Source organism: Anneissia japonica, unplaced genomic scaffold (assembly GCF_011630105.1).
Source record: "Anneissia japonica isolate Jap-2015-1 unplaced genomic scaffold, ASM1163010v1 scaffold287839_len198389_cov133, whole genome shotgun sequence".
In the NCBI taxonomy this organism is placed as follows: Eukaryota; Metazoa; Echinodermata; class Crinoidea; order Comatulida; family Comatulidae; genus Anneissia; species Anneissia japonica.
In genome coordinates, this window is record NW_022698111.1 from 89,825 (window position 1) to 104,506 (window position 14,682).

General features: G+C 33.2%; 1 protein-coding gene across 1 annotated transcript in view; it reads left to right on the plus strand.

The window, feature by feature from the left end:
• Positions 1-13,730, plus strand: part of LOC117102412 — an 18,493-nt gene extending 4,763 nt beyond the window's left edge. The window contains exons 3-12 of the mRNA XM_033242666.1: positions 814-945; positions 1,293-1,403; positions 3,067-3,315; positions 4,628-4,766; positions 5,744-5,951; positions 11,068-11,257; positions 11,500-11,775; positions 12,029-12,377; positions 12,762-12,885; positions 13,665-13,730. Coding sequence (XP_033098557.1) covers positions 876-945; positions 1,293-1,403; positions 3,067-3,315; positions 4,628-4,766; positions 5,744-5,951; positions 11,068-11,257; positions 11,500-11,775; positions 12,029-12,377; positions 12,762-12,885; positions 13,665-13,688 — 1,740 coding nt within the window. The 5' untranslated portion in view covers positions 814-875 and the 3' untranslated portion in view covers positions 13,689-13,730. The remainder of the gene's footprint in view (positions 1-813; positions 946-1,292; positions 1,404-3,066; positions 3,316-4,627; positions 4,767-5,743; positions 5,952-11,067; positions 11,258-11,499; positions 11,776-12,028; positions 12,378-12,761; positions 12,886-13,664) is intronic.
• The last annotated feature ends 952 nt before the right edge of the window (positions 13,731-14,682 follow it).

Below are 14,682 nucleotides of genomic sequence, written 5' to 3' on the forward strand. Positions count from 1 at the left end.
GTTATGACATTTGCGGTTATTTTGACATTTGCGGGTAGAATGTTTTGACATTTGTGGTTAGTTTTACATTTGTGGTAGATTTTACATTTGTGGGCTCTACAAGGAGCAGTGGCGGCGCCAGCGGGGGTGGGGTCAGGGGGCTTAACCCTCTTCATCGGTCTGGTCGAGCCCCTCCCCCCCCCCATCGGCCACATTTCGTCGGGCAGTTTTCCCATCCCAGCAATTTCTGGCCATCTAGAAGTCCCAAATCTTGTTTTGGGAGGAGTGGACACCCCCTCCCACACCTACTCCCGGCTCCGTCCTTCGGCCCTCAGATAACGCTGCGTGCTATAGTTACACCCATAAATAATTAGCCCCCCCCCCACTCATAAATGAATAAATGATATTCTAGAGCTGCCACTGGGGAGGAGCAAAGGCCAAAACGGAATATCGGCGTCCAAACGATGTGCTATTCAAATGGTGTTTTCAGACGCTATAGTATAATACATACTTCAAGTATCAAAGTGCACGCCAACGTGTCGGGATTCAATATTTCGACATTTAATTAGGCTTATGTCATCATCAGGAATTTCAGATGCGTTTTGGTAGAAACAATAGAAAACGCGTCTGAACGCAGATTTGTCGTCTGGAATAATTTGAAGATCGCGCCTAATAAGTAACTATCTCGTGGTGTACTGCATGCATTAATTATCGTCCCTATATAAATATATGGTAATTATTATTACATTATGATCAACTTCAAAATACTAAATTTTCACTTGTCTGTGAGACTTCAGTGATGTTATATAATTTGATGTCAATAAATATCCGCAGCATGCACCGCTATCTCTTACTGTGATCTTGTCAGTTGTACAACGGCAACTAATCAAAATTGTATGAAGTGCAATGGTGATTATGGAACGGCTTTGGGCCAAGCGTATCTCAATAAAGTAACTATATGTGAAGGTATGATAAAGTAATTAAGAAAACCATTATACTGGCGCTTTTTAGAAAACCAATGTACTTTTTGCAAAACCAATGTACTTTTTTCCTTAATACTATTCTAACATCAAATTTGAAACAACAAATACAACCTAAAACCTAATTTTATATTATAGGTTGATCTATATCTGTAGTTTCATTGTATTAAACACAGATTAAATGAACTATTATATAATGTTTTTTTATTGAAATAAATATATTTTTATTATTAAATTTTTATTATTACAGTACTCTCATTACTATTTCATTATTATTAATTATTATTTTTACTTTATTATTATTATTTATTATGATGTTTATATTGGTTGCAGAGAATTGCTCTTGGAGATCGAGCAGTACTATCTGCTACCCAGGGACTTGTCCAGATGGCGAAGACAGCTGCACATGTGCATCTGGATTTACTGGAAGTGACTGCAGAACATGTACATATACAATTGTAATAACTACATGTGTCTCTCCAACTAAAGACCACTTTTGGGACCTGGTGTTTTCATGGTCTTTAGCAGCCTTGGTCTTTAATTAGTAAAAATTATGATATAAAGATAAAAAGATAGGCATTGATTTAGGTCTGCAGAAAGGTGGTGGTGGTTGTAGGTGGTCTTCAGCTGCAGGGGTCTTTAATTGGAGGGAGACCTGTATTTGACTACGATATAATAAAAACTGAGTTTTAGGAAGTATGGAATAAACATGAATAGATAATTTTCCTAACATAATTTACTAATTTAGGATAAGTAAAGAAAAAATGTGAGTGTGGGAGAGAGATTGTTTGGCAGAGAAAACAACTGTTAGCAAAACTAAACACAGTTGTTATCTGCCAAAATTAAAGAACAAGTGTAATGTATAACTGTAATGTGGAAGTGGTTAGCAGTGTGGTTTTGGCTCTCAACATAGTGGTCAGGGGATCAACTCTTCGCTGTGCGGGTTGCTTGTGTTTTTGGCTGAACACTTTTTCTACATTTGTCCCTCTCTACCCAGAAGTCAAAAATGGCTGCTAGCATTATGTTGATAAGGTAAACAGACTCGCTATAATAAGGACTGGTGATCCCTTCGCAGCATTGTACAGTCTGGCTTAAACGCTAAAAAGTGATGAGCATTCCGATTTGTAAATGTTTGACTAACTTTACCCACTTTTATCTGTAACTGTAATAATGCGAAAAAAAATGGTGTAATAACATGCTCAAAGTAATTACAATGTGTATAATACCGTAAAGCATTGAATTGAAGCCCGGTGGGCTTAATCTCGAGATGAAACACATCTCGAATTTGAGCCCCTCTTTAGATAGCAAGATAGCATCGCTCTTCACTAGATAGTACAGTAGACCTATATACACTCTACATGAATTTCAAGAAAACAAAATAAATTAAAAACAAGCTTTGGTTTATACAGTAGTTTAGGTGATTTAATGTCAGTTAGATACATTCTATAATACAGATTGATGTTACAGTATCCGTAATTATTGTGTTATAGTACAAATTCACAAAATTTACAGCATTCATTTCGAAAAGAAGCCCCCTCTTTAAAAAGAAGTCTATCTCGAAAAGAAGCCCATCTAAAGTTCGAAAAAAACTTTTACGGTATTTAGGATTAACACAAAAGTAGTTTGTGTTTTTCCCATTTAGTTTAGTTTTTGCGTTTGTTTGGAAAGTATCAATATGTAGAATACATACCAGAATAACACATAACAATCAATCAATCACTCATTTATATAGCGCCGATATCCATAGTGCGAGATACATGTCCAGTGGCGCTCAGAATTGAGAAAAGGTGTATTTTCAATCTTTTCTTGAAAATCTGTATTTTGGGGATACTTTAATGTTTTTAGGACGAAAATTATATACTGTGACTGAGGTGCAGCACTGTAAAGCAACCAAAATTGTATTAAACAACAGCCTCAAATCTTGTTTTGAGTTACTTATAGTTTATTGTTAAACTACGCTATTTACTAGAAAACATACTTGGATGAGGCAGCAACAGAATTGTCCTTACAGTGTGCCTGTATGTACATAAACTTATTAGCTTTTATAATTGTATTGTTTACATAATCTTTTATTTTTATGTATTCTTTTATTACACCTTTTTAACAGTGACATCAAGTCAGACACCCACCATGAACTATTGTCTGACAAAACTTCATGATAACTCTAGTGGCACATTGGAGTTACAGTGTGAGGATAATGGGCACACATCATATGTTCGTATTACGACGTTGAAACATTTCGAGAATGACTGGAAGAGTAATTACTACCAGCCGACTGTTGCTTTTCCGCCTTATATATCCAGCTTTGCACTCGGGATGATTCGAGGTGTCACATTTGCGACTATCTATAATAAAGGTAAATATATCACTGATATATAATAAGTGTATGTTGTTTACTGGTATTGTTGCTGTTTATTGCTACTATTGTTGATACACTATTATTTCCTCCGCAAGTAGGTTATATTTTCATTGGAGTTTCTATGTGTGTTTATGGCCGGTTTGTCTTTGTATGTTTGTTAGCAGCCTTCTGCATACAGTTTTAAGTCTACATGCGTCAGATTTTTACTGATCATTTTAAATTTAATGACGATCCACCGTTAGGTGTGGATGTGGGGACCATTTAAAGAAAAATACCCCACACTATACTGTATGTATGAAACTTGGAAGTGTTAACCGAGTTACAATTATTATACTCTCACGTACTATATACAACAAAGGACAATAGTCATAGCTTTCTTCACATACGCCGTCAGTGATTTCTTCAACAAGTCACTGTGCGGAACTGATATGCTTATTCCGGTGCCGGCTTATTATACAATAGATTTAATTAGCATGGGCTGTTACAGGTGGTTATTAACAAAACACAACAAGGAAGACAATTTTTAAAATTTGGTGAGGTTCCACATTCGGGTATGAATTGAGGATAGGGGTGTCATAATACTAAAGTCACAGATATAAATATCTCAAAAACTGATCAGTAAATCTGAATATTTTTTAGAATTGTTTGTCATGTTCTAACGAAAAAAATGATTGGTGACGATCTGCGGTAGGTTGTGGATATGAGGACCATTAAAGTGAAACGTCCAATACAAGAAATCTCACAACTGATCTAAATGAAACTTTGTGTAAGAGTTAATTTACAGGGAAGAACTAATAATAGTTTAGTGACGATCCAGATCTGGGTGTGGATTTGGGAATCATTTAAAGTGCTAACGTCCCAGACCTAAATATCTTTAAAACACTTAAAATCCCAGTGGAGTTTGATATTCTGTTTCATTTTTAAAATATTGATACATGCTTGGGAATTTTATATAGGGGAAAATGATGATGTGAGCGGAGATGTACACTCTCGGATTGTGTTTTAGTTGTTATTTGTTATTATTGGGTTTTTATGATTATCATCTCTTAATGGCTTACATTATTATTAATGATATTGTTATTATGTTTTTTTACTATGATTATTTGTATGAAAAATATATTCATGATTTATAAATAGTGTTAAAGCCTTCCTGATCCTCTATAATATGTGTTAATTTGTTCTTAATTTTGAATCATATTTTACGGTCGATGTTGTTGTAAATGTTGCTGTTTTTTCATTATCCCGTTATTAAAGAATATGTTTTCTGACAAAATAATAAATCGTGATTTTTAATATCTGCAATCTATAGCTGGAACAAATAGCAAGGAAGTAGCAAGACTTGCTTGTAGTGATTTGGCCAATCAGAACGACCCTCGACAGTCTCTTTACCACTGTAATGGAACTGACGCTCTTGATTTATCAGGATGGGCTTTTGCAACTGGAGACAGGTAAAAGTTTGCTACTCTAAAGTTTTTGAAAAAAAATATCCATTTTCGAATCATAATCATTTTATTTTATCTCATATTATATTATGTCTTAAATTACAAAGAGCTATTCGTAACTATGTTACAAGATTTCAGATAAAATACTTTTTGACACTTGGCTTGCTAGTGTACGGTACTACATTGCAACAATAAATTAGACCGATACTTTATTTGTGAAAAGCATGTATTTAATTCTGGAAAGTCCCGCGAGCACGGATGACAGGTATTTTAAGCAATTTCTTTAGATAAATGCAAATAGTCAATTGTTAGTATAGCACGAATATTGCTGTACTGAAATACTCTAACTAGCATGGTTAAGATATTGATGACAAGTAACAATAATTCATTTTATGGTTTGAACTGTAATAACATTTTTATATAGAAAATATAAAATATCTGGTTAATATACGAAAGTTATGTAGGCCCAATATGATTTCTGATATTAAATGAAAGGTTCATTTGAAATTTAATGATGATTTGGCGTTGGGTGTGGATATGGAGTCCATTTAAAGAAAAACACCCCACACTAGATATCTCAAAACCTGATCCACTGTGCTGTATGAAACTTTCTGGAAGTGTTAACTGAGTAACAAGGAAGACATTTTATGTAATTTGGTGAGGATCCAGATTCGGATGTGAATTGGCGGTAGGGGTGTCATTTAGAATAACAATAATTCATTTTATAACAATAATTCATTTTCTGATTTGAACTGTACTAAAATTTGTATATAGAAAATATAAAATATCTGGTTATACGAAAGGTATGTTTTCCGAATAAATAGAATCACGTCCAATAAATCACCTAATTTCATCATTATCTGCTATGCTGTTTCAACGTGCGTGGACATGGCATAAGTCAATCGCTTCTATAATTCTGTTTCATCGGTCATATGGTCTGTCATTAAGTTTTCAATAACTTCCTTATGATGTCATTAATTTAGAATTACAGTTGTTGTGGAGGTTGAAAACGGTGGTTACGTAACTGTTGAAGACCGTGACACAAATTCAAGATCTAAGAGGTATTACACTGGACGTACACTTACGAGAACGGGAAATTACGTATTTGATTTCGTTGACCCTATTCACTGCTCTGTCGCAATGTCATGCTCTCTTGAATTGTTTAACTGCGGAAATGATATTACAAAGCAGGTAAATACATTACTGAAATTATTATTATTATTATTATTATTACTGTATTACAAAGAATATAACAATAATGATGATATGTTGATCATAATAGTAATAATGTTGATTAAGTTAATGATGATGGTGATGATGATGGTGATTATATTTGAGATGATGATAATTATGAAGATGATTTGTTTTTCATTACAATAATAATTATTATAATATGATGATATTGATGACAAAAATGACTGATGAAGATAATAATGAATGTAATCAAGAACAAGATATTCTAAGATTACAAATCCTCATCCTGTTGCGCCATACCTATGCATAGGCCTATAGTCAGTTCGCTTGGTCCGGTGGTTGTTGTATTATAATAGTTATATACTAACTATTCATACTTATCAGGTGAAGTGTAGCCGTTACGTGTTAGGTATAAAGTTAATCAATTGTATGAGGTTCAAATTTCGGTCTTGTTTTTTTTTTTAATTATTATGTATCATTATTATTATTATTATTATTATTATTATTATTATTATTATTATTGACTTTTTCATTTGTGCATTTATAGAATACTTTTTTTTAAATATTTTATTATTATTATTATTCTTTACTATTGTTTTGTGTAAAATTGGGACAGCAGAACTATTTATATTTATCAGGTGAAGTGTAGCTGTTACGTGTTATGTATAAAGTTAATCGATTGTATGGGGTTCAAAACTCGCTCTTGTTTTTTTTTTTAAATTATTGATTATTATTATTATTATTATTACTATTGACTTTTTTATTTGTGCATTTATAAAATAATTTTTTAAATATTTTATTATTATTATTCATTACAATTGTTTTGTGTAAAATTGAGACAGCAGATTGTGAGATATACGACTGGAAAATATTTAAAACATTCTAAAATCTGCATCTGCATTACTTCTCCAATCCATTCGCCAAACGATGCCTAGCATCATAGGCCATCAATCGGGCTTGCACGCTGTCAGGAAAGCTTCCTGTCTGCCGGCCTGAATTTTACACATTGTCGATCCTTCTCAGGTCAGCCTGGCCCAGCCAAACGACTTGGTCGAACGATCTGCTCAAGTTGGCTCTGTCAGTTGCGACCGAAACATATATATAAATAACGTTCTAAAATGAAGACCGAGGTTCATGTAATATTGTCAATGTGTGCAAAGTAAACATATATATAAATAACGTTCTAAAATGAAGACCGAGGTTCATGTAATATTGTCAATGTGTGCAAAGTAAATCGGTTCAGTAGTTTTTGAGTTATGCTCATGGAGGGACAAATACACCACAGACAGACACTCAGACACGATGATGAGGTTGATGATAGTGATAATGATTTGTTATGAACATTATAATAATGTTGTTGATGATCTGGGGCGGATGCAGGATTTGGCGGTAGGGGTGCGTGAGGGTCCACCTCACTGCCCCCACCATGGTTGGGGATGCGGGAATAGAAAATTTTGAGAATAGGGACCTCTCAGGCCTCGATCCAGAACTTTAGCTCGGTCTTCAAGAATCGTTCAAACTATCGCCGACAGTCGTGACAAATGTGGTTCACAGACGAATCGAGGTGCCTTACAGATTGCGCAGGGCAGCTAGGAATGCACCCTGATTTTTATCTGCGTCTGCAACGCAATCGGAAAAGTTGAACCAGGTTCAACCTCCCCGACAACTGTCGCCGATGAGATGAGCTTTTATATGGAAACAGAGCTTTACCCTGACTAATGCGCATAATGGGGTTCCTGAGTGGGCAGGTTCATGGGAAGAAAACGTAATGTTTGCTTCTGTCGCTGGAAGACTATTTTATACGTGGGGACAATTAATTGCGATGATGAAGATGATGATGATATTGATGTGATGATATAAGGAGGAGGAGGAGGAGGAGGAGGAGGCATCTTACAGGTGACGACAGTCTCCTGTGCAAGGTTAATTAACAGGCCCTTTGATATGAGTGTCAACCGAGGCCCGTATCCTGAGTTCGTCGCCATATTTTCAGTGCACACAATCGGACAACAGTAATTATCTATAAGTTATCATCAGTACATTCTTGACTGTCATGAAAATATCATACATAAAAAAATAATGTTATATGCATGCTCGGAAGCGGAACGTTTAACCTAAAAGTTTGATATATGTTTCATGTTGTTTGTTGAATGGTCTTTGATGATAATATATTCTACCACAACATAAGGAAGAACCGACGTGGGAATTTTGTTTTATGTTGTTTTCTGAATAGTCTTCTTTAAAAATATTACAGTCTAATATGACCACAACATAAGGAAGTCCATCCTTTAAATGTTTAATAGATAGTACAGAGAATTATGACTGTTTATCAAAATCATTATACACATGTTAAATCCAATTAAAAAAAAATAAATAAAAGAATATGTTTTCAGTGCATGCGCCGACGTGGAAAGATTAACATAATAATCTTGTTAATAATGTGGTTCTAAAATTATACTTATGACCACAACTTTTAAGTTGTAACTTTAGAAATTATAATGCATTTTTATTGTACCGCCACCAGCTGAGAAAGTAATTAAATATGCATAAAAGTCTTCTGTGATAATTGCCAACATTTCAATACCATCAATGGATGGTCGGATATAATAATACGTAACTCTCATAACAGTTTCATATTGTGAACAGTTATTTGGAGTATATGATCACGTTCCATAATAGATTACATCCACAGGGTGCCTCTAAGCCAAAATTTCAAAATTGAATAAATTGCGTTTTTTCCGAATTACGACAGACTGAGTAGATTAGGCCTACTGGTTAAAATGTAAAAAATTAAGATTTTATTTTTAAATCACAGAAAAATCACAAATTTATATTCAGTACATTCTTGACTGTCTTGGAAATGTGGACTGTATCAAATTTGGTTAGGTGCGTTATACACACTCTTCGTAACACCCCATCTACTGGATATACAGGCCTGGAAATTTACATTTTACCCGCCAATTAATACAGTTTTGTACGCTTATAAGACTTCCAACGCTGTATGATTTTAAATTTACATACCATGCACGTTGTTGCTCTTCTTCACATTCTGTGTTAATTTTCAGTCTCTCAGTGCTCGGTGGTTAGTTTTGACTTTCTTTTCAGATGTACTGTAGCTCTAAGTGTGTTCGTAAGTTTTAAGCTCTTGGTCTACAATTAGGCTACCAACTCTATAAAAGACTTGTTTTTGTTTTTGTTTTGTTTCGTTTTGTTTTGTTATGTTTTTTAACGAATAGCATTCGTTAAAATAATGAAAAAATAATTCATTAATCAAAAAGTAATAATTAAAATAATGTGTTTTCGCTTTGGTGTAATTTTGGAGTAACAAAATATAATAAAATTATATATGCCTTTCAATAAGATTATAAGAATCAACGCACATGTATAGCCTATCCTCCCTGTGATTGGTTTTTGTTTTAAACCATACATTGTGACATAATAATAATAATAATAATAATAATAATAATAATAATAATAATAATAACAACAACAACAACAACAATAATAATAATAATAATAATAATAATAATAATAATAATAATAATAATAATAATGATAATAATAATAATAATAATAAAACTACACAGTGTACCGTATGTAATCGCGCAGCTTATTAAATTACAGTCCCTCTTTGAATACTGACAATGCAAAAAGTTTATTTTGTCTATATGTTTTTGTCTTTGGTTTAGGTAGGTGGTATTTCTGAAAGAAAGAGTTGGAATTCGCCAGACCACCAGGCACTACTATCATTTTATATTGGCCAACGGTGCGAAGAGGTCTGGATTCGCGCCTGCCTCTAGGTGCCCGGAAATTTCACCCTCATACCTTACAACAATACAATACAACAATTATTTTTCTTATTACAATTTAGGGGGTGCGACCACACCCTCTGCACCCCCTCTGCATCTGCCCCAGAAATGATATTACTGATAAAAAATATGATGCTAATTAAGATGATGATGATATTGATGTTGACGAAAACGAGGCCAAGACATTGTTGTGTTTCTCATACACTGTAACATTAAGAACTGGGTGTTGGTCAGTCGGTTGGCAATTTCTATTGAAGTTGTATATATTGGTTTTTTTGTACTCTAGGAGTAGGCCTATTTCTAGTTTTAGTGCTTGACATCACAATTTACATGTATTTTTTATTTAAAAATGGAAACGAAATTGGCCTAGAATCTTTTTAAGGTATCATATTTGCTATTCAAAAACAACGTTTCTAAACAACATACTGGTATTTTGGTTTCATTTCTCGTAAAACATATATTTGCTGAAAACTTTGATTGTTATGATGATGAAGATTATTAATATTATATTGATGATGGTAAAGAAAATTTTAATACGAATACAGTAATTACCAATATATTATCATTGCAGAAGCACCTGCACCTATCTATTGAAATGAAGATGTCGTTTTCATCCAGTGGATTGGACAAAATGCCAATTACAACAGCACTAAACATCATCAAAAGCATTAATAACAATAGCAATAGTTTGCATTTGCAATTAGGTCTAACCTGTTATTCTATGTTCTTTTTCTTTACTAACATATTTTTGTTTGCTCTTTTTCAGTTCTGAAAAATAATATATAAATTCATTAAGTTTTGTAATAACTAAAATTATTTAGCTATTTTTCTTTATGTTTAATGACTGTTTAAATATTTAAATGACACTATAATTTTGCATAGGCAATAATTTGAAATGTGTTTTGAATATCCCAATGTCTTGAAGAGATTGAATTGCCTTCAGAAAAGTAAAGTGCCAGTTTCAGGTTACTACTTCATCCTCAAGACGATTAAAATCAACTATTCGATATCTCCTTTCGTTACAGTAAATTTATATTGAAATTAGATTGAAATTACAATATCATGTTTCTTGGTCTATTCTTCGATAGTAAATGTAAATTGATGATTGTTTTAAACTTGTCTGTAACCCTTAAGAAAATTCAAACAATAAATTACAATATGATTTGCAAATATATTTATCATAAGCTCATTGTTAGTTAAGATAGTTTAGCTTAGTTTATGTAATTTTGATTTACTTTATTTTCATAATGTTTGACAATGAATGGCTTAAAACAATGCATATAAACTGCAATGTGCTTCTTTTTCAGGGAAACATCATTGTAAGCTGGTCTACCGGTACGTCTGGATGGACTGATCCTGATTCTGGTATCAATAAGTATAAGTATGAAATTAGAAAAATGTCAGTACAATCTGATGGTAAACTGGAGGAAGTGTTGACTGGTGATCCAGTGGCAATTGGTGAAACCAATGGAGGCACTCAGCTGCTACCACATCCAGGTATTATTTGCATTTTCAAAACCATCATAGGTTTTCTTAAAGGAATACTGTCTTCCAACTGCTCCTCCACCCCATAATCAGTATAATCGTCATCATCACCACCATCACAAAAATAAAATAAAATAAATAAATAAAGATTAACATTTATGGCAAAGTGTATATTATTTTTTATATAGGCCTAATTATTTATCTTTATTGATACATTTATTTCGTTCATTAATGTAAGCATTATGTTTCTATAGGTTTGTATTCAGTAGTATTAGAAGTGTTCGATTTGGCTGGAAACGTGCAGCTTGCTCGGCGGTTCATTCTTTTCGATGACATTAATAATGTCACCTTCAAATTAGACACTTCGCTCAAAGTGACGTCTGCTTCCCCGGATACTGGATTTGAATGGTTGACAGATCTGCATTCAAACGTGCAGGTAGATTGGACCAATCATTACATCAATGAGTTTCATGACGTCAATAAACTTCTAAATGAGATTGGAGATTATCACAGCACTGAACTAGCATCAGGTAATATTTAAAAAAAATAATTTTGATTACTGCATGAAAAGTGTTATTTATCAACACAAAATTATAAAAAAAAATTTAGAATTATAAATTACAAATGCTGCTGATTAAGTATATTTAGGCAACCAAGAATCATCTTTTTGTTTTCAATTTCTGAAGATTATTGAATAATAATAATCCCCTAATATATCGCAATATAAAGCGAAAATAAAAGAGAGTCTATGAATTTTATCGATATGTTTATATTCTTATGCAGCTTATGACCAGTGGGATGGTACTAGAGGGCGAAATGCCATACCGAATAAACTGGGTGTAGTGAAGTTCGAGGATACATATTCATTGGACCATAGTGGATGTGCGACATGCAGCCAAGGGATGTGGAATGATATTGGGTTGTCCACATCTGAATCGTATAACATTCCACGAATTGACGGTGATTCAATCACATTTTGGGTACAAGGCACTGACGTCATGAATAACACACTAATTGACTCAGTCAAAGTTCATGTGGATTCTAGCGACGCCATCATTCAGGACCTATGGCTTGTAAAAGATGGCGAAAGAAACATTGCTGTGCACAGTTCTGCAGATTTGCTTGAAATGGAGTAAGTTTGAAGATGTGCAGCAGAAATGGAATATTTTTCTTTCTTTTACTATACTATATTTTGATCTTCACCATGCCATCAAAATTAAAAATTACTTTATGTAGAAGTGAAGTTTCTGTCTTATTGTTTCACAGAAAAACAAATTATAACAAACATAAATTGTTCTATATTCGTCGAATGATGTCGTGTACCATAACATAGTGTTTCTAATATAATTATATAAATATATTAATTTATTTAGCATGAAATGACATCATGAGCATAATTGATAACACCGACGAACTTGTTGCCTAATTTAGTAAACCATGATACCTCATACTTCATGCTGTGTTTTGAATCGTTCTTTTTATATGACAAAATTATTTTAAAAATGTTTTGGTTCAGGTTTGAATTTCAAACATTTGATGCACACAGCGGACTCAAGACAATTCACTGGGAACTGTATGATGTTCACGAGGGAACAAAAATAAGTCTGGGCTCAGATCACCTCAGTGCAGACCATGTCAGTGTAAGAAATGTAGACATTTATTTAAATAATTCTTTCAGACCTGATTGGTATTATATAAATAGCGCATTTCAATAAAAAAAAAAAGAAGCTACATAAGCCTTATATGCGCCATCCGTTTTCACTCGTATTACACAATATAGTGTTTGGGAGCGTATTTAATTAGGCGCCTCGTAGTTCCAAGTGTGCATGCCTATGCTAAAGGTCAATGCTTATACACTAACAATTTACATGACGTATATGAATTTTTTGCTTGTTTTATGGCTTTAGAAATTGACGGTCGTTGACGATCGGTTACAGTGTTTGGTTAAGTTGGCCGAGGTCTATTGGTGCTTTTATAAGACAAGACTGTTTTTATAAGACAAGACAATACAATATACTTTATTCGCAATTAAAAACAGTTGAATTGCACATACATAAGAAATTTAAAAATTGCCTTAAAAGTTAAAAATATCAAAACGGAGATGGTAAACAAAATTACACAAAAAGCAAAAGAGAGAATATTATCATAATTATTATTTATTATTATTATCAAAGTAATAATAATAATAATAACATTATTATTATTATTATTATTATTATTATTATTATTATGTTAGTATTATCATTAGTATTATTATTATTATACTAGTTATTGTGAAAATTAAGAGATTACAAAAAAAGAGTGAACCTTTTCGGCCACAGTTGGAGCAGTTCACCCGAATGTGCAGAGACCATCTACCATTTTCTGAAAAGACCAGCATTAATAATAACATTTTTTGACCGTTCTGTCCGAAATTTAGGGAGATGGAATTGTGTGGACCTGAGGTTGTATTTATGAGTTGGGGCAGTTGGTAAAAGTGAGTGAAGTCTGTGTGATTGATGTTTTATTTTCTGGAAGTATTGTCTGCATAGTCGGGTGCGCTGGTCTGCCAACTTTGGGATATCAACGAAGTCCAGTGCTCTATCATAGCTTATATCAGGGACAATGATTCGAAGCGTTCTGCGCTGGATCTGTTTAAGCTGATTGGATTGACAATTAGTAAGCCCTGTACCCCACACTGGAGCAGCACATTCTAGAACATCTAGATGTGTATAAGAGACAGGTGCACAGTTCTGCAGATTTGCTTGAAATGGAGTAAGTTTGAAGATGTGCAGCAGAAATGGAATATTTTTCTTTCTTTTACTATACTATCTTTTGATCTTCACCATGCCATCAAAATTAAAAATTACTTTATGTAGGAGTGAAGTTTCTGTCTTATTGTTTCACAGAAAAACAAATTATAACAAACATAAATTGTTCTCAAGAACCTCGCCATTGCTACTATAACTTCACTGGTTGTAAGTCCAGCAGAGATCTTACTGCATGTGTACAAAGGTGTTTCATAAAATAGGTCCAACATATATTCAAGATATTCTTAAAAATTTTCAGCCTGGTCGTGTGAGTCTTAGGTCCTCTGATGATCCCCTACGCCTTGTAGTTTCCATTACAAAAAGAGTTTTTGGTGAATGCTTTTTCTGTGATTGATCCAAAATTATGGAATAATCTCCCCTATGATATCCGTCAGGCCCCCATTGTGCAATCTTTTAAAAAACTTTTAAAAACACATCTTTTTCATAGAGAGTAGTTTTGTAATGTTTTTTTACCTGTACTTGACTGATTCATAATTTTATTACACACTTGTGTTTTGTTGTTGCTATGTTTTTATCGTTAAATAGCTTTTTGTAGGATATTTTATTGAATTTTTGGCTTGTAATTTGTACTTGCCATTTCTATTAATTGATTTTTATTGTACTTAATTTTATATTTGTAAAAATGGG